At 32.3% G+C, this 25,083-nt stretch overlaps 3 protein-coding genes across 3 annotated transcripts in view; 2 read left to right on the top strand and 1 right to left on the bottom strand.

Annotated features, from left to right (window-relative positions):
- Positions 1-22,691, top strand: part of LOC143045191 (uncharacterized) — a 33,502-nt gene extending 10,811 nt beyond the window's left edge. Inside the window, exons 6-8 of the mRNA XM_076217530.1 lie at positions 5,645-5,791; positions 7,754-7,879; positions 21,294-22,691. Of these exons, the coding sequence (XP_076073645.1) occupies positions 5,645-5,791; positions 7,754-7,879; positions 21,294-21,376 (356 nt within the window). The 3' untranslated portion in view covers positions 21,377-22,691. The remainder of the gene's footprint in view (positions 1-5,644; positions 5,792-7,753; positions 7,880-21,293) is intronic.
- Positions 8,763-17,559, top strand: LOC143045190 (uncharacterized). Its single transcript, XM_076217529.1, has 9 exons — positions 8,763-9,545; positions 10,030-10,473; positions 11,054-11,216; positions 11,687-11,887; positions 12,303-12,503; positions 12,803-13,200; positions 13,557-13,811; positions 14,221-14,319; positions 14,820-17,559. Exons 1-9 carry the CDS (start codon positions 8,943-8,945, stop codon positions 15,906-15,908), a joined length of 3,453 nt encoding a protein of 1,150 aa, XP_076073644.1. The 5' UTR covers positions 8,763-8,942; the 3' UTR covers positions 15,909-17,559.
- LOC143045188 (ATP-dependent DNA helicase RecQ-like) lies at positions 18,546-21,123 on the bottom strand. Its single transcript, XM_076217528.1, has 2 exons — positions 20,585-21,123; positions 18,546-19,794 (listed from the first exon to the last, which is right to left on the bottom strand). Exons 1-2 carry the CDS (start codon positions 21,043-21,045, stop codon positions 18,678-18,680), a joined length of 1,578 nt encoding a protein of 525 aa, XP_076073643.1. The 5' UTR covers positions 21,046-21,123; the 3' UTR covers positions 18,546-18,677.
- Positions 22,692-25,083: the final 2,392 nt, after the last annotated feature.

The raw sequence follows: 25,083 nt of genomic DNA, 5'->3' as shown, positions 1-25,083 counted from the left end.
CACATGGTGTATGTACTAAAATGGCAATGTTTTACACTAAAAGAAGTGAATGTGAATATCTTTTATAAGAAAATCCAAAATATAATCAAAATCTTCAAAAATGAACCGATATTGGATTAATGACTTCCCATGGCCAGACACTTATTCGTAAATACTTTCCTTTTATACATGTACCTGTTCTGTTATGTAACAAATTGGAGCACACAGAAATTATAAAAACAAATGTCATGGCTTTTTCAATTCCCTTATCTGTCACGATTTCGACGTGCTCTGGCATTATTGGTGGTCCGGTAAACGTGGACAACAAACTCGAAAGCTAATAAGCTTTCAATCAAGAACCATTGAGTGTAATATTACGTGTCGATAATACGTTATAGATGTGCAAAGAACATAAAAAAACGTGCAATCAATACTTAATACACCCACCTCCGGGTGTTGGAATTTCTCGCTACATTGAAGACCTGTTGGTGACCTTCTGCTGTTTTTTTTCTATGGTCGGGTTGTTGTTTCTTTGGCACATTCCCCATTTCCATTCCCATTTTAATTAGTTCAGTATATTATTGCACTCATCACAAGTCAGGAGCCTCTGACCTTTGCTAGTCTAGTATGTTTTCTAATTTTAGTTAATTTGTATGTTTTGGAGTTTAGTATAACATCCATTTTCATTGAACTAGTACACCTTTTTTTTCAAGGGCTGGTAACGGGATTTTCACTCTGCGTTGAAAACTCATTGGAGGACTACGGCCGTCATCTGTTCTTTGGTCGGCTTGTTGTCTCTTTGATATATTACCCATTTTCATAATCAATTTCATTGGTTCCATAATGTCAACAACATTTAAATTTAAAAAAAAAACTCATTTCATTTGACTTTTATTGCCCGTAAAATAATTTACATTGTACAAAAAGTAAAATCCCTGAAATACTTAATTCAGAGGAATATTCAAAACGGAAAGTCCCTTATCAAATGGCAAAATGGTATATATCAAACCCAAATCCGATGCCCTGACAACAACGAAATTGAGTTTGAGACTAAAGCTGCTACATTGTATCTTCCATTGACGAAAAAAGTAATGGTACATGTATATTGACATTTAAAACTCAATCATCACAATAGGGACAAACTTAAGATGGATCGTTATGCTACATCCCTGTCAAATGGTAACAATTTGAAAGAACATACCATATACAAATGTGACAATGAATCACATAACATTTACGTATTTTCGTTCACTATAAATAATTAACTATACAAAATTATTCTTTTCTGGGTTTGGTAGTACCCTGTTTTTTTTCCTTGAACACATTACCATTTTTCCTGACAAAAAATATCATCAAAATATGAGGATGTTTACCAGAATGTACTGTAGGAGTATGTTAACGTAAAATATGAGGATGAAGATAAAATGCTTCAACAGCCAAAAGTGCCAATCTTTGATAGAAATATTCCTGAAACCATAGCCGACGTATCAATGATGATTTCCTCACAGTTGTAAGCCAAAAACTTTAGACGTTTGAGTAATGTACCCGCGTTACTTCTTACAAAATGTTTTGTTTCTGTTTATTATTTGAACCTTTTTTCCTGATCTAATACTGGTCTGGTCTTATCGATACGGTATTACAATCAATATTGGAAATCAGAATATGATTTCCTCCTTTGATTACATGTATTTTCCAAAAGTAAGATTAAAAGAGTAAAATTCTGTCTCTTCATTTTCATAAAAAATGAAGAGAAAAGACAGGAAAGTAATACAATTCATTTGTTGATTTTATAAATGATCCTCCTTGGCAAACCTAATCTAATTTACAGTATATTTGTTTTTGCTTGGATGACAAGCTTCTCGACGTATTAATAACACCCCCTTCTATTCATAGTGATAGAATAATAATGAAATTTAAATGAAATACACATAATTTGGTTAGAAAAGCCCGTTGTCATGTTTAATGGATGTTTTTATTTTTTTATTTTTAAAGGTGAAGAAATATCCTAAGAATGTTTACCTGTTAGATAGATGTAATTTCATGAATATTAATGTTAATTACCTAATTCTCATCAACACTGATTTACTTGCCGACTTGAGTTTGAGACCCTATATATATTTGGCACAAAAGTACATTATTATCATTGATTAAAAACAGAAAAAAATAATGAAAATTCATTGCCTAATTATAATTTACCAAACGACAATATTAAGTAAAACATAATGTATAAACTTTGAATTAAAGGAACTGAAAGACTGAAAATATTTGTAAATGAAAATCTATTAAAAACAAAGTATGCTACCACCTTAAGTATCAATAGTAAAAACTATACATTTTCTACTTCGAAAAACAGTAATGCGATTTACAAATTATCTTATCAAATAAAAGCTTGAATGCTTGAAACGTCCTTTTAAACTACCCCAATAATAAATGAAATGTTGTTTAAGGCTTACTAGTAACAAAAGCATACACAAGGTCTATACATTTTGTTAATGTAAACAAGAAGATTATTGATGGCCTAATAATAACTTTTATCGGTAGTTTGTACATTTTTCATTTGATGTGTACTCGTTGATAATGTCAGTATAAGTGGACTGACCGTGATATAGAAATTATTGGGTCAGTACGCAAATGACACGCGCGAATGCAACGCATAAGGATCTACTTTCCCTTTTGATTCAAAAAATTGCGCGTGGATTTTTCTGCAGAAACGCAGAGTTTTTTGGCGAATGAAGCACTTGTCATTGTTTGAAACTTTCACAAAGTTAGTTTATCCTTTTTGAACTATTGTTGTGAAAGTGCGTATAGAATTTAAAATGTATGAAAAACCCGATAAACCCGTTACAACTTACATATTGTCCATGTTGTTCCAATCTAAGTTTATACCAATACATAGCCTGGTGCTGTTCCAAGTATAGTATTATTTTTCAATTTCTTTAGAAGTATTTGTTTTACCTGTTCAGTCACTATCAAGCGTTTCAATTCATATTAAGACGCAACCCATAAAAGATACCGCTATCGCACGAGAAAAGCTAGAAAACAAATGAAATGTACGCATTTTCGACATTTTTGTAGGACCATCATATACAATTTGAAAAGATGTGTTTTCATTGTCAATATAAAGACAGATATTCATAGAACAAAGAGCAAAAAAGTGAACATATGCAAATGCAGATCTAGGATAAATTTTAAAGGGGGGGGGGTAACCGGAGCACCAAACTAGACAACGTTTTGTGTGGACCAGACATGTGACAAACAGTCTGCATTGACCATAATTGTAACCTTTTAAGGGGTGACTGACCCGGGTCGTCGTCCCCTAAATTCGCTTCTGAAATTAAAGGAAATCGCATCGCCTCTAAACTCCAAGTTTCATATTTCTGGTCCGTGTTGAAAATAAATGAACATGATTTTTAAGCTAAAAGTTGAGTGACGTCTATCGATCACATTGATTTAAAATGATTTTAAGAAAGCCCTGTATGTGTAACTGTAAGCAGACATTTCTTACTTACATTGTACTTAATCCTCTTCGTGGGAACTTTCCAATAGGCCACCTATTACTAAAAGTCATTTGGTTTATGTTTCTTTGGGCCACACCAATTTGATAAATAGTTCTTCGGACTTTTGCTGTAAAAAATATGGGGCGAGCGAGCGAAATTTTTTTGTTTTTATAAAATTCTTGAAAATGAGTTTTTGACAGGCGGGTGGTCTGCAAGAGGAGCGAGTGATATCTTTTTTTTAAATTGTTGCATGCCAGTTTTATCAAATAGAATAAGAAGGAAAAACACTGATGTTTTGATGCATAAGGCCTGTTATCCCATTTGAATACATTATTCTGACTCTAAGCAAACAACTGTCATGACTGTAGACTCTTTCAACTTGCAGAAGCAAATATTTGAAAAAAATCTCTTAAATCTGACTTAGAAATGGCAATACCAATGACCTTCACAAATTTAAAGAGCATGCAAAACACATGACCATTATTAAATTGATACTTTCAGTTTGTAACTTTTTGATGAATAGCCTTTTTTTTTTGACAATGTTTAAGGTTAAATTCCACCAAGGGCTGTTCCAAAAATAAATGTAAGGGGGGAGGGGAGGGAAGGAAGGCACTTTTTATTTGAACCCACCATGCATACATTTTAAATTGGATATTTCATTTAAATGTTCAAGTAATCATTCTTAAATACCACCCATCAAATTTTAATACAGGTGCCTTCCTCCCCCATACAATTAATTCTGGAAAGGCCCTAAACAAAACATGTGATTTTCTTATGGTTGAAGAATTTTTGGTTGCCCATAATTGCTTAAATCTACTTCTTTTGAAATTTGGTGGATAGTTGTCTTACTTTTTGGCAATTAACCACATCTCCTTATTGTTATATAAAGAGCTGTGCTTGGAAACAAAAAGACAAACAGAAGGATATGTGTTCTCATCAAAACTAGCTACTACTGTGAATTTTAAGATGCACTCTGGGAATGAATAAATTTTTAATATCAGATAGATTTTATTTTGGTAGTAGGATTTTGACATATTTCATAGTAAATTGCAGTCTTTTATAATGATGTGGTCTATATACCACAAACTTCAAAGCTTTTTAAAGTTTATTCTGCACAATTGTACATGTCCATGATTCTAAAGTTTCTGAAGGCCACCCACACTCTATAGTACTAGCCATGTCAATGAGCTCACACAACAGTTTCTCTGGGCCTATCAATATCTCCTTGCCCTGTTCATGCTGTTCACACGATTTTGTTTTAAGTTTTTTAGGAAGTTCTATTGTTTTTTTCATTAAAACATTTTTAAGGGGGACCTGTGTGTAATATATTTAAATTATTGTTTGGATCGGAGGGTGTTTTATCTATTTCAAAATTCACAAATTTACAGTTTAACTATTCCAACACAGAAATATCCATGTCAGTGCTAACATTGATAGGTGTAGTCCGAAATAACTCTGACGTCAAACGGCTGTTGCCAGACAAGCCCCAGCCCCAGCTTTTCTGGCAAAACAGCCATTGGACGTCAGAGTAATCTCGGACTATGAGAGGTGATGCCGACGGCTGTCGACGAATTTGTATGTGTTTGATATCGAAATATTGACAGACTTTACCCTTTTGGCTTCATAAAAGATATGTAAATGATGACGAACAACGGATAGCCGTTTGTTCAAGGATTGTCTGTCCTCGGCATTGAGCCGAAACCACAACAAGTGATGGCTTGACATTTTCATTTTTATATTTCCTTTCACTTTTTATTGATTGATCACACGTGCGTTTGAACCCAGCTTTGATTACAGGGGAAAAAAAAGCGTCAGTGAGAAAAAAAAATGCAAGGCAAGACTAATTTCGGGGCGGCATGCGGACCAAAAAAATACGGAAGCGGTAGTTTTTTTGTTGTTGAAAACTTGATTTCGAAAAAACAGGAGTGGGAAAATCCAAAGAACTATAAATCAAATTGGTGTGGCCTTGGTATACCATTTTGATATTAGACACCTAACACGACATACAGATAATCGAATGTTCTATGCGTTTATATGTCAATGTTTGTTTTCTTTGTCCCCCCATAAAATACAGGTTTTAATTATTTAACTATTTTGTTAGAATATTGTTTTCCTCGACACAACTGTACACACTCACGACTTGTTTTAATAGTATTTACAAATTACAGGAATTGCATATAAAGCAATCTGCGTCGTCGCAGAGACTGCCCCTGATCAATGTGTAGCCGATACGGAATGCAAGGATGATGGTGCAGGAGCTAAGAAATGTCTGTGTAAAACCACTCACTTTGATTCGTCAGGAGTTTGCACACCGAGTAAGATTAGAAATAAGTATATATTTTTTGGGAACTGATTTTGTTTGTCAATTTAAGAAGATTTATCAACACTTTTTGTTTCTTAACTACCAAAACATGCAAAATATGTCATCTGGTTTATTGAAACAATTTTTGAAAACCAACAAGTTCAAAACGCTTATGAACTCTAATGTCACATTTATCGAAAAAAATGTCTTTGTTGACGCTGCATCCCTAATTGAGATTTCTTATTTGAGAAAATTTTATATGGTAGTACCGTGTAATCAATGTAAACGAAATGAAATATGTATGAACAGAGATATTTGTATATTGTCTGTTTTAGTCATTATAAATACTTATTAACATACATTTAATAACTGGGAACATACACATGATTGATTTACAGGCTAGGGCTTAACATGTTTAATTGCTATTTCATTCTTGTTAAATACCTTTCCTTTGATGTTTCGTTATTCTTTCAGTCCATTTTTCTTTATGCAAATCTTCGTGTTTTTAGAAAGCCATTCTACAATCATGACCATGGCTTTCGATATTTTCGATTTCAGAGTTCCTTGTTGAGGGAAAGCCAAAACAACGCTCGGAAGGCAATAAATATATAAACGGAGATTGTGTCCATATGACACAGGTGATACCCTTGCTTGCATATAGCGTAATCTAGGGACTTAACTCAAGAACGTTAAGAGTGACGTCCCCCCACATTCGAACATGACTGATTTTGTGTTAATAAGCGTTGTGTATAAGTTCATAACAATGACGGAAACGAAAGTGAGTGAACGGAAACGACAGATTTAACATTTTTTTTATTTATAAAGGGGTATAATTAAAAAACGGCAAAATTGACGCCACCAAATTTAAAACTTGATCTAAATTTTGTGGTAATAAGCATTGTGTATAAGTTTCATAACATTTATTAGCGGCCAACCAAATTCAGCATTTTATATATTTATAAAGGGGGATAACTTATGAACGATAAAAGTGACACCACCCAATGCCGAACTTCATCTGTGTTTTGTAAAAGTAAACATTGTGTACAAGTTTTATAATATTTAATTAAGGCATTAAGGTAAAAATTGGGGACATACGCGACGGAAATACGCGACGGACGTAGGCGACAGACAGACTGGACAGATAAGTGTACCCCGTAATGCTCTCTTGCCTACCGTTTGAGGATAACACGTATTATTCCCAAATGTATTATACCCAGTGTTCTAAAAATATACGACCAATATATCGTCTCTACTCCAGATAAACATAATGAGTTTTGTCATTTATGTTTGTGCCTTTTCCAAAATTAATAACCTAGTCGACGGTTTATTTAAGTTCATTTTAGTGTTATTGATTTTTCTTCTTTATTTGGAGAGAATACTACATATCTTTGATAAAGTCATTGTTAACTTGTTTTCTATCCGATTCGCAGAATTGACAGCTTGACCTAGTTTACAGAAACCTGTATATTGTAAGATTTTGAAATGCATTTGTCTTTGTATCAGATTACTTTACTATTGACGTTTCTCTAATTCTATGGAAGTTCATCCCTTTCTGAACCCATTGTATAAAAAAATCTAATCAACGTGTGGTTGCCGGTGATCTCAAAGTATCAATGGATGATTTTAAGGGTCATAACGTCTTTAGCTAAATAGATGAATCAAAATATGCTAACAGGTGTTAATGAAATTGAAAACTTCGTGGAATGTGAAAGGAACTCGAATGGGATTTTCGTTTAACCAAAGAGGAAAAGTTTGTTTTTAATCATGTGAGAAATAGATTCTTACATAGTTACTCGTGGATTATCGGATTTATCCAATCTCGATAGTTGAATTATAAATTTTAAAGTCCTCGCCGAGGCTGGGACTTTAAAATTGATAATTTAACTATCTCGATTGGACAAATCCGATAATCCACTCGTATCAATGTAAGAATCTATATATATTCAATATGTTTTGTTCATTTTTCAATTTACAGGAAAGAAACCAAGTGAAAGTTGTGCTGTAAATCAATGTGTTCCCCACGCTAATTGTACTTCTGGTACAAACATATGTGAATGTTGGCCAGATTATACTGCAACACCAATCATCAGTCCTACCATGTGTAAGTTTAAATTGTTATGAATTGGCAACTTTAAATCCAAACTGGTCAATGTAGACTTTACCTTTGGCATTTAATCTTATAATTTACTCATAATTCCAAGGCAACCAAATACAAGTTTCAAGCAGAACAAATTCTCAAATATTTTACATTGCGTAAACACAACAAAACATTCAGGTGAATACAATCACTATATTATAGCTGCAAACACCGAACAAACGTTATATTTGTATGTCACTGATTAATATTAAACTAGAAAAATGTCAACGCGTGTCTTCGGTATCAAATTCTAAGCCTGGCATTTTTTTTTAATCATTTTTTACAGTCTTCCCTTTTTAGTTTGAGTCCATGATGTACTTTCCTTTATTATTCGTACCAAATATGTATACAAAAAGAAATCATTTACTTTGGTCAAACTGACAGGACACATTTACACGACTACCGGTGAAGACTAACTTTCTGTATAATGAGCATACACTAGTATTTTAATAACGAATTTACCTGAATGTTTTATCGGTCGTGTATTGATAAACAGATGTTTGATATTTTATGCACTTTATTCAGTTCATGTAACAATTAAAAAATAATAAAAATTTTGTTTTAAAATGTTAGACAATACATGATATAATGTGAATAGATATAAGAAGATGTGGTATGAGTGTCAATGAGCCTCTCCATTCAAGTCAAAATTTATAAAAGGAAACCAAGATAAGTCAAAGTAAGGTCTTCAACATGGAGTCTTAGGCTCACTATAAACAGCAAGCTATAAAAGCCCCTCAAAATTATTAGTGTAAAACCATTCAAACAAGCAAACCACCGGTCTTATCTATTTAAACAACGAATCCGTATAAAAGTTCGATTTCGCATTTTCGATATCGAATAACCCGAATAATCCAGTCGTTATATTCCGACTCACTATCGATCGCTACATTAACGCCTGGATGCATTCACCTATTAAATCCTTCAACCGGAAATTTAAATAACGCTATGAATTGTGGGTATAGAATTAATCAAAATTGGCGCAAAAAAAAAGGCGGAGCGAAAGGAATATTTACCAACATGATCAATGGAGCATTCAGAAACGTGTTGTGTACATTGTACGCATGTTTTCAATGTAGAAAATCTTAAAGAGGAACGAAGAAGAAGTGTAGGAAAACAACATAAAGACGTTGATCTAATTAAAACATTGTCTTTTTGTTACGAAGTAGAAGAGGTGAAGCTCAGGAATGCTATCGGATATGATGAGACAAGTTTTTTCGTTTGCAGTCAGTGTTTTAACAGTCTGAAAGCCACATATGTGAGTTTGAACAAATGTAGAAACTTATGTGACAAGTTAAAAGCATCAACATCAACAAATTTTATTAATTTGAGTACAAATTTGTCAGTCAGTAGAGAACAATTTGATGCTGATGAACAGATAAACGAAGATACAGAACTACCACTTCCATCACTAACACCAGCTTTAGCATGTTTAGGCTCAACAGCAAGGAAGAGGCAAAGGAATATTTTCACGCCATCAAAGTCTGGTTGTACACCAAAAGCTAAAAGAAAAGCATCAACAAAGACCCCAAAGAAGAATAGGAGGAGGCTCCAGTTTACATCTACATGTAAATTTCTAGATGAGAAACCAACACCACAAGTTACACAGTCACCTGGTCCTAAAGTTAAGGTAAGACTTCAACCCTTTATTTTCTAAATAAAATAATTCAATATTGTTTTTGATATATATATATACATATGTACTTGTACTGTCTGTACAATGCACATGTGTGTGCACATGTTAAAATCTGTTAATAAAAAGAATATATATTCATATTGATTTCCCTTATGAAAAGATGAGTTTGATGTAATTTCAAAATTATAGACTTAAAATGACTACATTTTATATTGAGTTCAATATGCAGGCTAGCTTCTAGAATGTTTAAATTTTGTACATCAGTACATGTATATTTTGTTCATACAAGATGTGTGTCCCTTCCATGATTCATTTATTTCATATATGCATAAAAATTGATGTATGATTTAGATTAGGCATGTTTCTGGTTAATGTAGTGTACATTTTGTATATTATGTATATGAAACCTGACTTTAAATAAAGATTACTTTACTATGATGTATATGAAGCAATGTTTATATTTGCGTTTCAATTTCAGGTACATTTACAGTTTAAGGGCATCTCAAGGAAAACAGACTTAAAAGGACCTGGTAAATTGGCATGTCGTTCCATTGTCCAAAAGCAATACAAAACAGCACTGAATCATCTGTTGACAATAGAAGATGCTAAAAAGGAACTTGTCAATACTGTCAAGAAGAATATTTCTCGAGAGGTGCAGGCATTATGTAAAAACAAAGAGTCAACTTTCAGAGGAAGCAACATTTCAAGATTTTCTTGGAAGTCGGCCAATAAAGAGTTGGAAAGAAACTGTCCACTTACACTTGAGATCCTGAACATAGTGGCCGGCAGCCTTAAAAAGAAAAAAGAAACACCAAGAGTGGTTTCCAGTATGGCAGTTTTACTGTTCAACAGAAACCATCAGATGAATGCTGTTCAGTCCATAAATAGTGTATTTATGTTTAGAGGACATGTTAGGACAAGGGTAATTATGTTTTTAATTAATGTACATGTATACTTACATGTATTAAATATATATATAATGTATTCAACATTTGACCAAATTTTCATTTATATACAGTGTACATGTACAATAAAGATTCATGACTGTGTACATTATTTGAATGAAGTTTGGAAAAAGAATAACAGTGTTATTAAAAAAAAAGATTGATATGATTGCCAATGAGACAACTAGTAGGTACTGTACATGTATGGTTATTACTTTCAAATTGCGAGAACCTACATAAAATGTTTTATTATAGAAGAAAGGAGATGTTCAATTTTATATAATACTAATTTACCAATGCCCTGATGATGAGAAATGGTAAACCTAGGTTACCAAAAAGCCTTCAACAGTGAGACAAACCTATACTGAATAAAGTATATGTATCATATTAACAGCTACATGTAGCAGCTGTCTTATACAGTATTGCCCATAGTTATTAAATTTAAAAAAAAATAAAATATATTCATATACATGTATGTAGATGCATTCTTGTTAAAATGGATATACATGTAGGATAAACTGTTTTAATTAATAAACTATTTACATGTATTTTCTATAGGTGTACAGTACATTTAACAGAGCAGGCTTTTCCACCTCTTACAAGTCCACACTAAGTCGGATAGATCAGATATGTGAATCCTTTGATATCCCTGTTAAGAACTGGGCAAAGGCAGTTTCTGATCAACACAACCAGGACACTAGCAGACAAGACTTATCATCAAGTAAGCATTCAAATATTAAAATGTTTCAAGTCATTCGTCATTATGAATATTTTTAATTAGTCATAAAATTGAGAAGAATGAAATACATTTATGTTGAAATTAATGTTTCTTTTTAATTCATTATGTTCATTATTTTTACCCAATATATAAATCATATGTGTCATGTGTGTACTGAATGATTTTTTTAACTTCAAACTTCAATCTGTCAGTTATTTAGATTTGCAAAAAAAAAAATGGGCAAGTTAACAAAAAAGATGGGTTAAAATCATATTTAGAAATTTTTGCTATTTTTTTTATATAATTAATTAAATAGATCTTTAATATATTTATGCCACCTATTCAGTGTTTCACTATAGTAAATAATGCATGCTTGCATTAATTTTTGATCAAGGTACTTAAGTATTTTTAAGTCAGTTACATGAATTCACTTTTGATTTTTTAAATATATTACTTTTTTTATCACTTTGAAGGTGATCACTGTTATGCCCACACAGTTGAAACAGACAACGAGCTAGTGACTCCTAGTACACCATATACATGCAGTGAGGAATCACCAGTTATCTACACAGCTGAACCAATTTCAACCTCTGCAGCTGACAGTGACGTACACATGGATGCATCCTTACAGAAAACTCCAGGAAACTTTATACTCCAGGATAACACTAGTCCAGGTATGATATTTGGATTTTTTGGGATTCTCAATAGTAAATAACGAATGCTTGCATTAATTTTTGACTTACAGCACATTTCAGTCAGTATGTAGCTAATGGTAATATCTTTGGTTAGCTTGCTTGTTAGTTGAACCGTGAAGTCATTGTTAGGTAAGGTAAACTTCCCTCCTTTAATAGTAGACTAGCCCAACAGATAAAAAATCTATCTCTCTGTAGGACTAAGCTACTATTAAAGGAGGGAAGTTTACCTTACCTAACAATGACTTCACGGTTCAGCTAACAAGCAAGCTAACCAAAGATATTACCATTAGATACATACTGACTGAAATGTGCTGTAAAAACTAAGCATTTTAAAGTCAGTTACATGAACTCACTTTTGATTTTTTAAACATATTACTTTTTTATCACTTTGAAGGTGAACACTGTTATGCACACACAGTTGAAACAGACAACGAGCTAGTGACTCCTAGTACACCATATACATGCATTGAGGAATCACCAGTTATCTACACAGCTGAACCAATTTCAACCTCTGCAGCTGACAGTGACGTACACATGGATACATCCTTACAGAAAACTCCAGGAAATTTTATACTCCAGGATAACACTAGTCCAGGTATGATATTTTGGTTTTTCCACCTGTTTACTATACATATATAATTTGAATTTCTACAAATTGATCTTCATCAAAATATGCTTAACAACTGTAAATGAATTGGCAAAGAAATTGTCTTCTTCAATGATTGATTATATCCATATTACTTTATTTTTTTAATTTTTTTTTTAATTTCCTTAAACAGATGACATAGACATGATTAAAGGTACATAAACTATTCAATCTATATTGTCATTTTTATGAAACGCCATTTCTAATAATATAGAGTTGAAATATATAAAACAATTATTCTTTTTCAGATATGGATTCACCATTCACTACAACTGCTGATGAAGCAATTTCTGGAAACACCTCCTTTGAAATAGTGATGGACAACTTAAATTGTCGACAAAAGACTAGACATAAAACACTGGAAACCAGCAACAAAACTCACAATCTTGTCCATTCAATAGCAGTTCAACATAGAATTACGGACAACACCAAAGATGCTCTCCATCCACAAGCAGACATTTTGTCTATTCACAATGAAGCCTTTATACCAAACCATGAAGACTATGAAGCATTGCATTCAAATTTCAGAACATTGATCAAAAGAGCATTAGTTGAATTTGTACCAACACTTAAAGATAGCCAAGACTTAGTTGAGTTCCACATACAGCACCCATATTCAAAGATGTCAGCAAAAAAGAGTAATGTTGTAAGTACATGTAATTCAAGTATATGTATGCATTAAAATAAAGGACATTGATTAAACAGCATGATTATACAGGGGTAAAAACTTTAAATGAATATGCATTTATATATAAACATGATATATGTAATTTTATTTTTTACATATTGGAAAGAAGATGTGGTATGATTGCCAATGAGACAACTTTCAACATGAGACCAAATGACACAGAATTTAACAACTATAGGTCATCTTACCAAAACTTGTTTATATCTGCTTCTGTGTATTAAATTCAATTTGATTTTTAGTACTGACATTTCTTTTAAAGGTTGTAATACCAATAACACTTCTTTTATTACATATTTGTCATAATTTCATTTCAGATTCCCTTGGGTATACTAGAAAAAGATGAAAACATAACAGAGCAGATGATACAAGTGGTTGAGCACCTTCAACAGTATGTACCAAGAACAAAAGACGGTAAAATGATGCCTATTTTACTTGGTGGTGACGCTCTTAGTGTTGAGAGGGGAGAAGCAGCTAGTCGTGCAAGGCTTGATGCTATCACAGCTGAAGATAGGTTGGATGGCTTTACTTGGAAAAGTGAAGATTGGCACGGTCATGTTATATCTTTACAGGTAGGTGCAAGTCAAACTATGAAATTGTATTAAGGCTTTTCCAGAATTAATTAAATGTAGGGGGGAAGAAAGGCACTTGTTAAAATTTGACAGTGATGATTATTCAAGAAAGATTGCTTGAACAGTTTAATTTTGGAACAACCATTGCAAGTATTCTTGATTTTATTAATATAAACATAAAAGAGATGTACTTTCAACCATAAAAATAATATCTTTTAATTGTAATCTACATTTATGAACTTTATTAAATTGTAATTGCTAATTAACAGGTACAATGTACATGTAAGAAATACCATTCAATTGTTCAAAAGATAAATCTAATTATATTAAAAGTAAACAAATATATGTCTATGTGTTTTTTCAGAAACTAACAATATGAGAATTTATTTCATGATTATCTTTTTTTCAGGAATCATACAACCTTTTGTATAAAGGATCTTCATCAGGAGAAAAGGGAACTCTGTTTCAGCTGAGGAATCAATTCGACAGACGTGGCGTTAATTCAGAGGTTCGTACAATTAATCAGTGTGTGGTAATTTTTATTTTTGTTTTATATTAACTTGATTTATTGATATATGCATTGTCATGATATTATCAAATCACAAATAATTAGTTCATATCCATTTTTATACGACTGCAAAATTTGTTATCAATGTGAAATTACTTAAACGAAAAAATTTCACATTCTGTAGTTTTCATTACAATACCATGACATACGAAAAAAACGAAATGTGCTTGAATATAATATAATATCGACTTATTGGCATGCATTATGAAATGTAGTTTAGCTATGCTATGGAGAGAAATAACAAAGAAGTAGATTCAGTGTAAATGCTCGAGAAAATACTTTAAAACACCCCTACAACATATATGGTATTATACAGCCTTTCTTAACAGTCTAGATAATTGCTTAATGACGACAAATTTTTCATGCATACATGTATTTAAAGAAATGGGTCAAAATTTTCCTCCTGATTGCATCTTTATTTATTTTTTTATTATTTGTAGGTTAAGAATGCAGTGAATGATTGTCGGGAGTTTTTAAGGTTTGTAACGAAAGGTCACATTCTGTTAGCAGCACTGCAGATTCTTGGGCTAACATCATTAGATGACTTTGATGCAATAGTTGGAAAAGACGATACAGAAAAAAAATACTTTCTGGATAAGCTTGCCAATGACATTGTTAAGGATTTCATTGCAACCGAAGAGTTCAAGTTTGATCAAGTTGGAAAAGATCAGCCTGAAAATGACAATAGAATTAAATGTGGATACCCTGGCTGTCCGAAAACATTTGCCATAGATGGAAGGTGCCGACAAAAGCATAAAGACACTTGCCAGTACAAGCATTTCGAACATCTTTTAGAAGGAAATCCTGCTGGCAACACAAATACCAGTTGTAATTCAGATAATACCACCTGTAGCTCGAAAAAGGAAGATTTCAAATTTAATTATGCATGTAATGTTTTAAGAGAGGGTTTGATGGACTGGAACCGAGAGGATGCTTCCAAGGAGAATGATGGAGATCGTATAATAAGAATGTGGAGGTTTGACATGCTGAAATTCTCCATGACTAACCATACAAAGTACTGTCAGCTAGCGTTTAAACTGCAGGCACAACTGATGGCCCTACTTCCTCCTAGACTTGCGTTTGAGATGAAGCACAACAGATCAGTAAGCATTCATGGAACAGAAGGTGGAAATGTTCCTGGTGACCAAGCCCTGGAATTCGTGAATATGCGTGCTAAAGACGCCTTAGACTCCTTGCACGGAAATATGTCATCATCTTCTATCCAAAGAATTGGTCGTAGTTTGCAGGGATGCAACCACATCTTAGACTGTTATGCAAAAGGACTAGACCAGTACTTTGGAAAACCATCCAACTGGAAGCCATCGCTTAAGAAGGACATCGATATGTTTGTTCACCAGTTGAAAGAGGAAAAATTATTTGACAGAAATCCTGGTCGCTACTTTCGCTCATTTGATAGCATTGAATTTGAAACTTTAGGCAAGTTGAATGGCAACAAGTTGTACAAGTGGTTGACCGGAAAAAAGGAGCAATATGCCATCATTCAGAGAACAAGGTCTTATATTGTATAAACAGACCCAGGACTTTTCCCTTGTGGAATAGTTGTTGAACTGTCTTTCTTGTAATTAATTCAAAGTGTAGTGCAATATTAATATAAGTGATATTTTTTGGTCAGTATTTGTTTTCATGTATAATAGTTATACAGCATTTATGATAGGAAGAGAAATTAGTCGGTGACGCTATGTAGATGGTTTTTTTTAGCAAATGAGTTTGAGCAAGTCAATATTGTGATTTTTGGGATTTTGTTACATGAGCTAGTGCAATGTATGCTATAGCTTTTTTGTTTATTACAGCAAACATGAGTTAGTTCAATGCAATATTATGATTCTTTTGTTGTTGTTTTTTATGTCCGACAACATGAATCTTATGATTCTTTGGTTGTTTTTTTATATCCGACAACATGAATCTTATGATTCTTTGGTTGTTTTTTTATATCCGACAACATGATTTAGTGCAATGTAATTTTATGATTCTTTGGTTGTTGTTTTTTATGTTCAACAACATGATTTAGTGCAATGTAATTTTATGATTCTTTGGTTGTTGTTTTTTTAGGTCAACATGATTTAGTGCAATGTAATCTTCTGATTCTTTGGTTGTTTTTAGATGTCTGACAACATGATTTAGTGCAATGTAATTTTATGATTCTTTGGTTGTTGCTTTTTTATGTTCGACAACATGATTTAGTGCAATGTAATTTTATGATTCTTTGGTTGTTTTTTTAGGTCAACATGATTTAGTGCAATGTAATCTTCTGATTCTTTGGTTGTTTTTAGATGTCTGACAACATGATTTAGTGCAGTGTAATCTTATTTTTTAGTTGTTTTTTTTTTTATGTCTGACAACATGATTTAGTGCAATGTAATATTATGATTCTTTGGTTGTTTTTTTATGTCCGACAACATGGTTTAGTGCAATGTTATTAGATGTCTGACAACATGATTTAGTGCAATGTAATTTTATGATTCTTTGGTTGTTGCTTTTTTATGTTCGACAACATGATTTAGTGCAATGTAATTTTATGATTCTTTGGTTGTTGTTTTTTTTTATATCCGACAACATGATTTAGTGCAATTTAATTTTAGGATTCTTTGGTTGTTGTTTTTTTAGGTCAACATGATTTAGTGCAATGTAATCTTCTGATTCTTTGGTTGTTTTTAGATGTCTGACAACATGATTTAGTGCAGTGTAATCTTATTTTTTAATGTTTTTTTTTTTTATGTCTGACAACATGATTTAGTGCAATGTTATGATTCTTTGGTTGTTTTTTATGTCCGACAACATGGTTTAGTGCAATGTTATCTTATGATCCTTTGGTTGTTGTTTTTTATGTCAACGTGATTTAGTGCAATGTAATTTTAACATTCTTTTTTTCTAATTTGGTTTTAAGTGTATGTGCAGTGATGGTTTAGTTTCTGTTAGATACTGAACTGAGAATTTGAATTGTTCTTCTGGTTGATTTTTCAACTACATGTATACTGTTTTTTATGTGATAAGTAAATCCAACATGTGATCATCTTTAATTAATGCATGATATATATCATGTATATTATTAATGTTGCATTATTATATGTTCATCATCTCATACCGTCCATGTATGTAAATATTATCTATTTTATTTGCCCAGCTAACCAGTAATCCTGGCAATAAAAAAATATTTCATCAGGTATATTGCTTTATTCTTTTTCTCAATTTCGTAACTATTCATAACAGCATAAGCCATATGTTTAAAAGTAAGGAGATGTGGTATGGAGGCCATTGAGACAACTATCCACCAAAAATTCAAATTTCAGGAAACTATACGACCTTCAACAATGAGAAATACTCTGACAGTGTTGCACAAATATTATTATCTGGCAGTCTTTCATTTGTCCTTGTTCTTTTTAGATTTCTATTCAGGGATTTCCTCTTCCTTAAACAACATGAACAAAGTTGCTGGTGCATGCTATGCTTTTCAAGATCAGTTTTTTTTGTTGAATAGTTTTAAGCTGATTTCACCTTAAATACATACAATAAGATGTGTAATGATTTCCATGGAGACAAAATCAGAGACCAAATGAGGTAAAAGTTTAAAGAGAACACTACAAAAAGGCATAACCAATGAATTCACCTTGAAATGAAGTCTTTATTGTTTCTGATATTATGTAGAGTAATGTACCCAAAAAGAATTCTAGTCCATGACTGCCTGACCTGTGTCCTGAAGCATAACTGTCTAGGATCAGGAGGATCTTTGTAGTACTAAACACATGAAACAGGATTTTAAAATATGAACAAAAACTTGAGATTCCAACATTAATATTTTAATATAAATACCCTGTGCATTATGCCTCCAGGGTGCATATTTCATAATTTATATTTATATACATTTACAAACATACAGTTTACAAATGTGTCAAACTCACAAAAATAAACTTGTACATCAACAGATCATCACCTTTATACACTATAGCATACATGTACCATCAAACAACCCAGGCTTTTATTTCTTGAAAATAAATTTTTTAATAATAATCATTTAAAAAAATTTTCGTTTAAAATATGTCAATTTTCATTTTACTAAATGGATAGAAGTTTCAAGTACAGATTATTGCCATATTTGGAAGTTTGAAGACCATATCTTGCATATGATATTATAGTCGGTAATATACTACTAATTCAGATTGCTGCATAGTTCAAAATACATTGTACATGTACAAAATTATCGACACAAGATTTTGCATGTACGCATATATATTGCATAAAACCACAGTTCATTTTTGTACATACACATAGAGTTCAAATTATCAACACACTTCCTCAATGAGCAAGAAAATTTCCTTTGAAAGTTCATTGTTCAGCAGCCCTAGGTCAATAATGTCATCTTCACATAATAAATAGTTACAATTTGTCACAATACAATCAATTAAGGAAGCATCAAAGGTTTTAACATCTTCACTATCTTCTTCAATGAGACACTCTTTGAAGTCAAGCAAGTTTGCTCTTAACAGTTTTAATTTACCTTCATCAAAATTTCTTAATGAATTGTCATAGACATCAGACAAAGGCATCTCAGATGCGAAGTCCATAATGCTCTCAAGAGGAACACAACCTCCACATTTGCATGAATTAAAACATATGTAACAACAACGGCACAAGTCTGAGTTTGGTTTGTCAGTTGAATCAGAATTGGAGCAAGTGTCATTGTGAAGTGTAAAATGACTGTTCATGGCATGTCGCAAACAAAATTCGGATTTGCAGAAATCTCTCATTTCAGGACTGGATCTGTCTTTGGCAATATCGTGCCCTGTATAATAAATTATGGACTGACTCTGGCGACCATCTCTACCTGCACGTCCAGACTCCTGGGCAAACTGTTCAAGGCCACGTGGGGCTCCCCAGTGAACAACAAATTCTATGTCTGGGATGTCAACTCCCATACCAAACGCCACAGTGGCAAAAACTACTCTGAGCTTGCTGTTGTTTTTGGGAAATTCCCCTAGAACATGTTCTTTGTTTAGTTTGGCAGTTGATCTATGATACATTGCAACAAGTCTTTCAGTAATATTGTCACACTGATTCAGGTTCATACTAAAGTGTTCATACAAATTTGCACATGTGGCAATATTTCGGCAATACACAATGGTCTTCTTTGCATTAAACATATTCTTTACAATATCATCTAACAACCATTGTAGTTCATTGAAACTATGTCTAGATTTTGTAACTGTGTATGTTATGTTTTTCCTATCTGGTAATTGATACACTGTATTTCCATCTTTTTCAATCATGTCCAACTTTTTTAATATCTGTGTTCTGATGCTTTTGGTGGCTGTCGCGGTTAATGCAACAAATGTCACATCATCTGGACAAATAGAGCGCAGTTCTCCTAATCTGTTATATTCCTGGCGAAATTCACCACCCCTAAAAATGAAAGTATACATATTAAAGAATACAGTTCAGTTAAGTATACTGCATGGAATACATTGTACACGTAGAATAACAATAGCTAGAAAAAAGTACTTAATAATAAGCTTCATTGCATTTGATTAACAATTATTCTTTTTTTTTAGAAGACTTTACACTTGCAAATATTAAGAGTTGTTGTTGATATAGTTAATTATATGAATCAATTGTAACTGATTTGGGAAATAAAAATTTTATATTCTTTATTCTATTCTGTTGTTTGGTTTTCTGTGTTTATGTCGCACTGGTGTTTATACATGTACCTCAATGTCTTCTGTTGTTTTAAATATGAATACATGTATAATGACACAATTATTATTTTTTTATAGATGTGAATGTCAAGTTTAATTTGTACTTTGTAAACAAATGTATTCCTAAAAAAATCCCCAAAATACCCAAACCAACAGACACAATCTATGCATGTATGTTGATATGTTGAGCAGGGGCAGATCCAGCCATTTCAAAAAGGGGGTGGGTCCCAACCATGGACAGAGGGGGGTTCCAACTATTTGTTCCCATTAAAATGCATTGATTGTCCCAAAAAGGGGGTTCCAATCCCCAGAACCCTCCCCCTGCATCAGCCACTGTTGAGTTAAGTTTATAATAAGATAACAAGTTTGGTCCAACTACATTATGACTCTACATGTATCAAATGATTCAATTGATATTAATAATAACTGGTTAATTTATCAAAAGATTATTTACTTCTCTTTTTATAATGAAACAATAACATTCAAACGATACATACCATTCAGTAATGCAATGGGCTTCATCAATAACTACAGCTTTCAAGTTGTCACGGAATACACCACTGGTAAAGCATTTTCTCCACAAACCAGGGATAAGTGCAGCTTCAGGTGAGGAGAAAACAATTTCAAAGTCACCCTTCAGAATCTGGTCTGAAACACTTTTATCAGTCTGACACTCTCCGACAATTGTTGCATTAATACCGATTGCTGACATCTTTGCAACCTGGTCTAACATCAAGGATTGCAGTGGCGATATGACCAAAATTGTTCCCATCATGTTGTTTACAAGTCCGTATATCTCTGGCAAGTGAGAGTATATTTTGGTCTTTCCATAGCCTGTCGGAAGAACAATGAAGGTGTCCTTTCCATTTACAATTGAATTTATAGCTTCTATCTGCTTTTCTTTGAATTCAAACGAATATTTTGTCTCGATAACCTGAAGCGCGTTGTTTACATTCATCTTGTTTATACTTTGAATCTAATTCCGGTAGCCAATTGCGCAGACTCAAATTGAAGACTTCTGATTGGTCACCTGATTCACAGGGCAGATGAAGGATTATTAGCGTATAGTGCGTTCAAGCCCTCAAGAGGACACTGACCGATAGAGGGCGCTGAATTATTCGAGTTAGATATCGAATCGAAGTTAAATAATATGATTAAGTTGTACAATCTTATTCTCACTCAACTTCCTTTTAAAACCTTTTGCAGGCAGTGGTGTTTACAAAGTTTTAGCTCTGCCGTGCATGTACATGGTAACCGTCCTTGTGTCCATGATGTTGATCGTACGATAAATGTATGTTCGTCATCATTTTGAAATGTTTTGTTTTTTGAATATTTGATTTATATTTGAAACGTCAACTTTCAATTGACGATTAGTGACAACTTATAGCTTAATATTAATTGCCGTTAATTTGTGTTTGTGATTTTTTTTAAATTCATGTACTAACGATAGTTGGAGGAACAGAATTAATTATGTATTATTTGTACTATTTATATTATATAATTCAAGTTAAAACAACTGGTACACTTTAATAGAAATTGGAATATATTTTGAATTTTAAAATAAAGTTTCAGTTTACTACGATTTAAATTTGTATCACATCATCTTATTGTTCATATTATTTGGAAATTAGTTTTTTTGCTTTAACGAAAGTTTAAGTATAATGATAGACATTATAAAAATTGCTTTATGTTTATTTATTTAGATAACACTCATTTTTTTCTCTCTGATGAGGCGTTAAGCAAACATCAATCACCAAGCGTCAAATAATTAGTTGATGCACATATTTCATGTATTTATTTTCTGTTATCTTTATTTTGATTGAGTACAATCATTTGAAATTCATATGAAATACAAACTTAAGCAAAAGCAGAACACAGAAAAAAAGTAGAAAATTGATATTTAAAAACTCTTTTTTTTTGAGAAATTATAATCAATTTCCTCTAGAGCCAAATAACTAGTAAATAATTGATTAAGAAGGTATACTTCATTAGAAATATTAAAAAGTGAACTGTTTTGTTTCACATTTCTTGGTCATTCTGCAGTGGCCATGACTGAAGTTGTTTTTTTAAATAGCTGAAAGTCTAAACTATTTTTGTTTTTATTAAGGAGGAAATAGAAATAGATTGTGAAGTTTTGATTAACTGACAATGATAGATGCAAAATATCTTTCAATGTTTATACCCAATGTTCATAATGAATTGATTTTTGATTCCCGACGAATTAACGGTTTGTATGTCAATGAAGGTTGTTTTTGCAATGCAACTTGATGTAAATACGATTACGTTATATATATATTTAAACATTTTTTTATCTTCATTGTGCCATCATGAATCAAAGAGGGAATACCTTTTGAGTAGAAGTAAACTTTAGAAGTATTATATCGTTATTTAAAGACGAAGATGAAAAACAAGACACTATAAAATAGCTATCAGTTCTGTACTTTGGGAAGTACAAGTTACCGGCCACGTCTACTGTATTTTTTTGTTATATATATTTCTTGTTGTATTTATCTGATGAGTTAAGCCTTTTTGAACTGATTTGTATAGTTCGTTCTTATAAAACTGTACTGGTACACTACTGTCCCAGCTTAGAGGAATTATTAATTATGTTGTTACTTTTCTTGTTTGAACTGTGTTACATTATTGATTGCGGGGCCATTTATAGATGACTATGCGGTGTTGGCTTTGCTCATTGTTGTAAGCCATAGATGCATACAAAATAAATTTCTGTGTCATTTAGTCTCCAGTGGAGAGTTGTCTCATTGACAATCATACCACATCATTTTTAAATATTGACGAATTCAACAAAAAGTAGGATTAGATCTCTTATATTTTTGCTTTTGAAGGATTTACATTTCCCTTTTCATTAGTGATGCTCATATTCAAAACAAGTCCACTACAATGAAAGGCCTTTATTTTTGAGTAATTTGTTGAAGTTATTGCAATAAGCATGACATAATATCTTGTTTGTATTTAAAAAGAAGTGCAGAAGAAACATTTGAAATGGAATATAGATTATTCTAAAAGTCAAAAGCGGTTTGTAAAATTGTACAATGACCAATGGTTGCTTCCATCGACGACATATGGTCTCTGGTGGATCTTGATAGATAGAAATGACTACATTATATATACACTTAAAAGATAAACAACACCATAGTATAAACCAATATAATTTCTGCTCATCTTATTACACCTGACAAAATAGAAGAATCAAATGGCAAAATCAAAAGCTCAATCACATCAAATGAATTGACACAACTGTCAGTTTTAGAGCAAGCTCGTATGACAGTCGCATCAAATTCCATTATATTTAAAACTAGGTTTGAACAAAACAAACAGACATAATATGATATTATTACGTAAGTATTTCTGTATTGGCCTTGTTATTGGTCCGAGGCTTGCAATATTGGCCTGATGCGAAGCCTAAGGCCAATACAGCTTGCCTCGGACCAATAACAAGGCCAATACAGAAATACACGTAATAGTATCTTTATTAGTTAACTACAGTGTTACAATATAGTTTTTATTTCATTTCACAAGAGAAATATTTTTACCTGTATTTCACACGTAAAACAAATGGTAATGATGATACATAAGACCTTATTCTATTATAATATTTTTTCTTGATTTGTATTTTATTATGCATTTCTTTGGTATTAAGCGAAGAAATTGGACAGTTTTCTCGTTTGTTTTGTTTTACACTGTTTACATTTGTGATTTTGGTGCCTTTTATAGCTGACTATGTGGTATGGGCTTTGCTTATTTTTGAAGGCCTAACAGTGACATATATCTGTCAATTTCTGTGTGATTTAGTCTCTAGTAGAGTTTAGTGGTTGTTGATGGTTCGTGTCTCTTCTCATATTTGATACTTTGTAAAATGTTTTGTTATGCATAACTCTAACCAAATCTCAGTTTATTTTATTAGATGCAATTATAATGATCTGATGCTGTTTCCAGGTGTCTTCATCGTTTTCTAACCTAATGAATTATTCTACCCTTTCCAGTCACTATAAAATGTTACAATTTAAATTTAGACGCAACACATGAATAGTAATTGGAAAGGTACTGCTATTGCATGTCTTAAATGCAAAAACTAATTGAATATAATATTAAAAAAAAATAATCGGACATTGACAAAAGAATCTCTGTTGAAATATTATGTAAAACAGGTTATAAATCAGTCAGTTAAATACATTTAGAAAACGACACACGGCAGATGCTGAAAAATTGACACCAAAGCTGAAAATAAGAAGCATTTCCTGCCAAACTTATGTCCACTTAATTGACACAATCACTAGAATCTGTTAATCTTTACACACTAAAGCAGAATTATGTGAAAATTACAAAAAATATCATCGGATACTAAAATTGTAAATCGAATGAAAATATTTGACTGGACGAACAACATTTGAACCTGATAAAAAAATTATAAAAGAAATGCAGAAGATTAAAATGGCGATTTCTGTCCAATATTATATCACTGAAAAATATTGATATGTACATCATAGTTTCTCTTGTGACCTGTATAAGAAAAATCTTCCCTCTGATCAGTTTTCAGAGGTTCATTCTTTTGGAAAAACTAATTGCCGAGATGAATGAATGAGATACACAAAAGGTTTTATGTTTATTGATCTAAATGAGGTCAGATTCGAGTCTTGCAAGCCAGTTATGTCTGATAGAAATTTACTTTGACAATATAAAATTTAATACCTGTATGATTCCATTTTAATAAAAAAAAACTAATTTCAATTATTCCATTTGCAATGTCAAAATGTAAGGTATTTCCCTTTCAGACGTTACGAAAAAATGATATGTGCCGAACAAAAATATGTTCTGGCTCTACACGTAGAAGTGATAATATGAAAATCCGCTCCTTTCGCATAAGATTAATTTAAAACATACGTGACTATTATGTTGCCAAACAATTGTTCAGTTTCGATATGAAAAGGTGGTAAAACAAAGAGGAATTAAACGCTTATCTAACAGCGATAAATCT

Source organism: Mytilus galloprovincialis, chromosome 9 (genome assembly GCF_965363235.1).
Source record: "Mytilus galloprovincialis chromosome 9, xbMytGall1.hap1.1, whole genome shotgun sequence".
Taxonomy (NCBI): Eukaryota; Metazoa; Mollusca; class Bivalvia; order Mytilida; family Mytilidae; genus Mytilus; species Mytilus galloprovincialis.
This window is presented reverse-complemented; position numbering and strand designations above follow the sequence as displayed.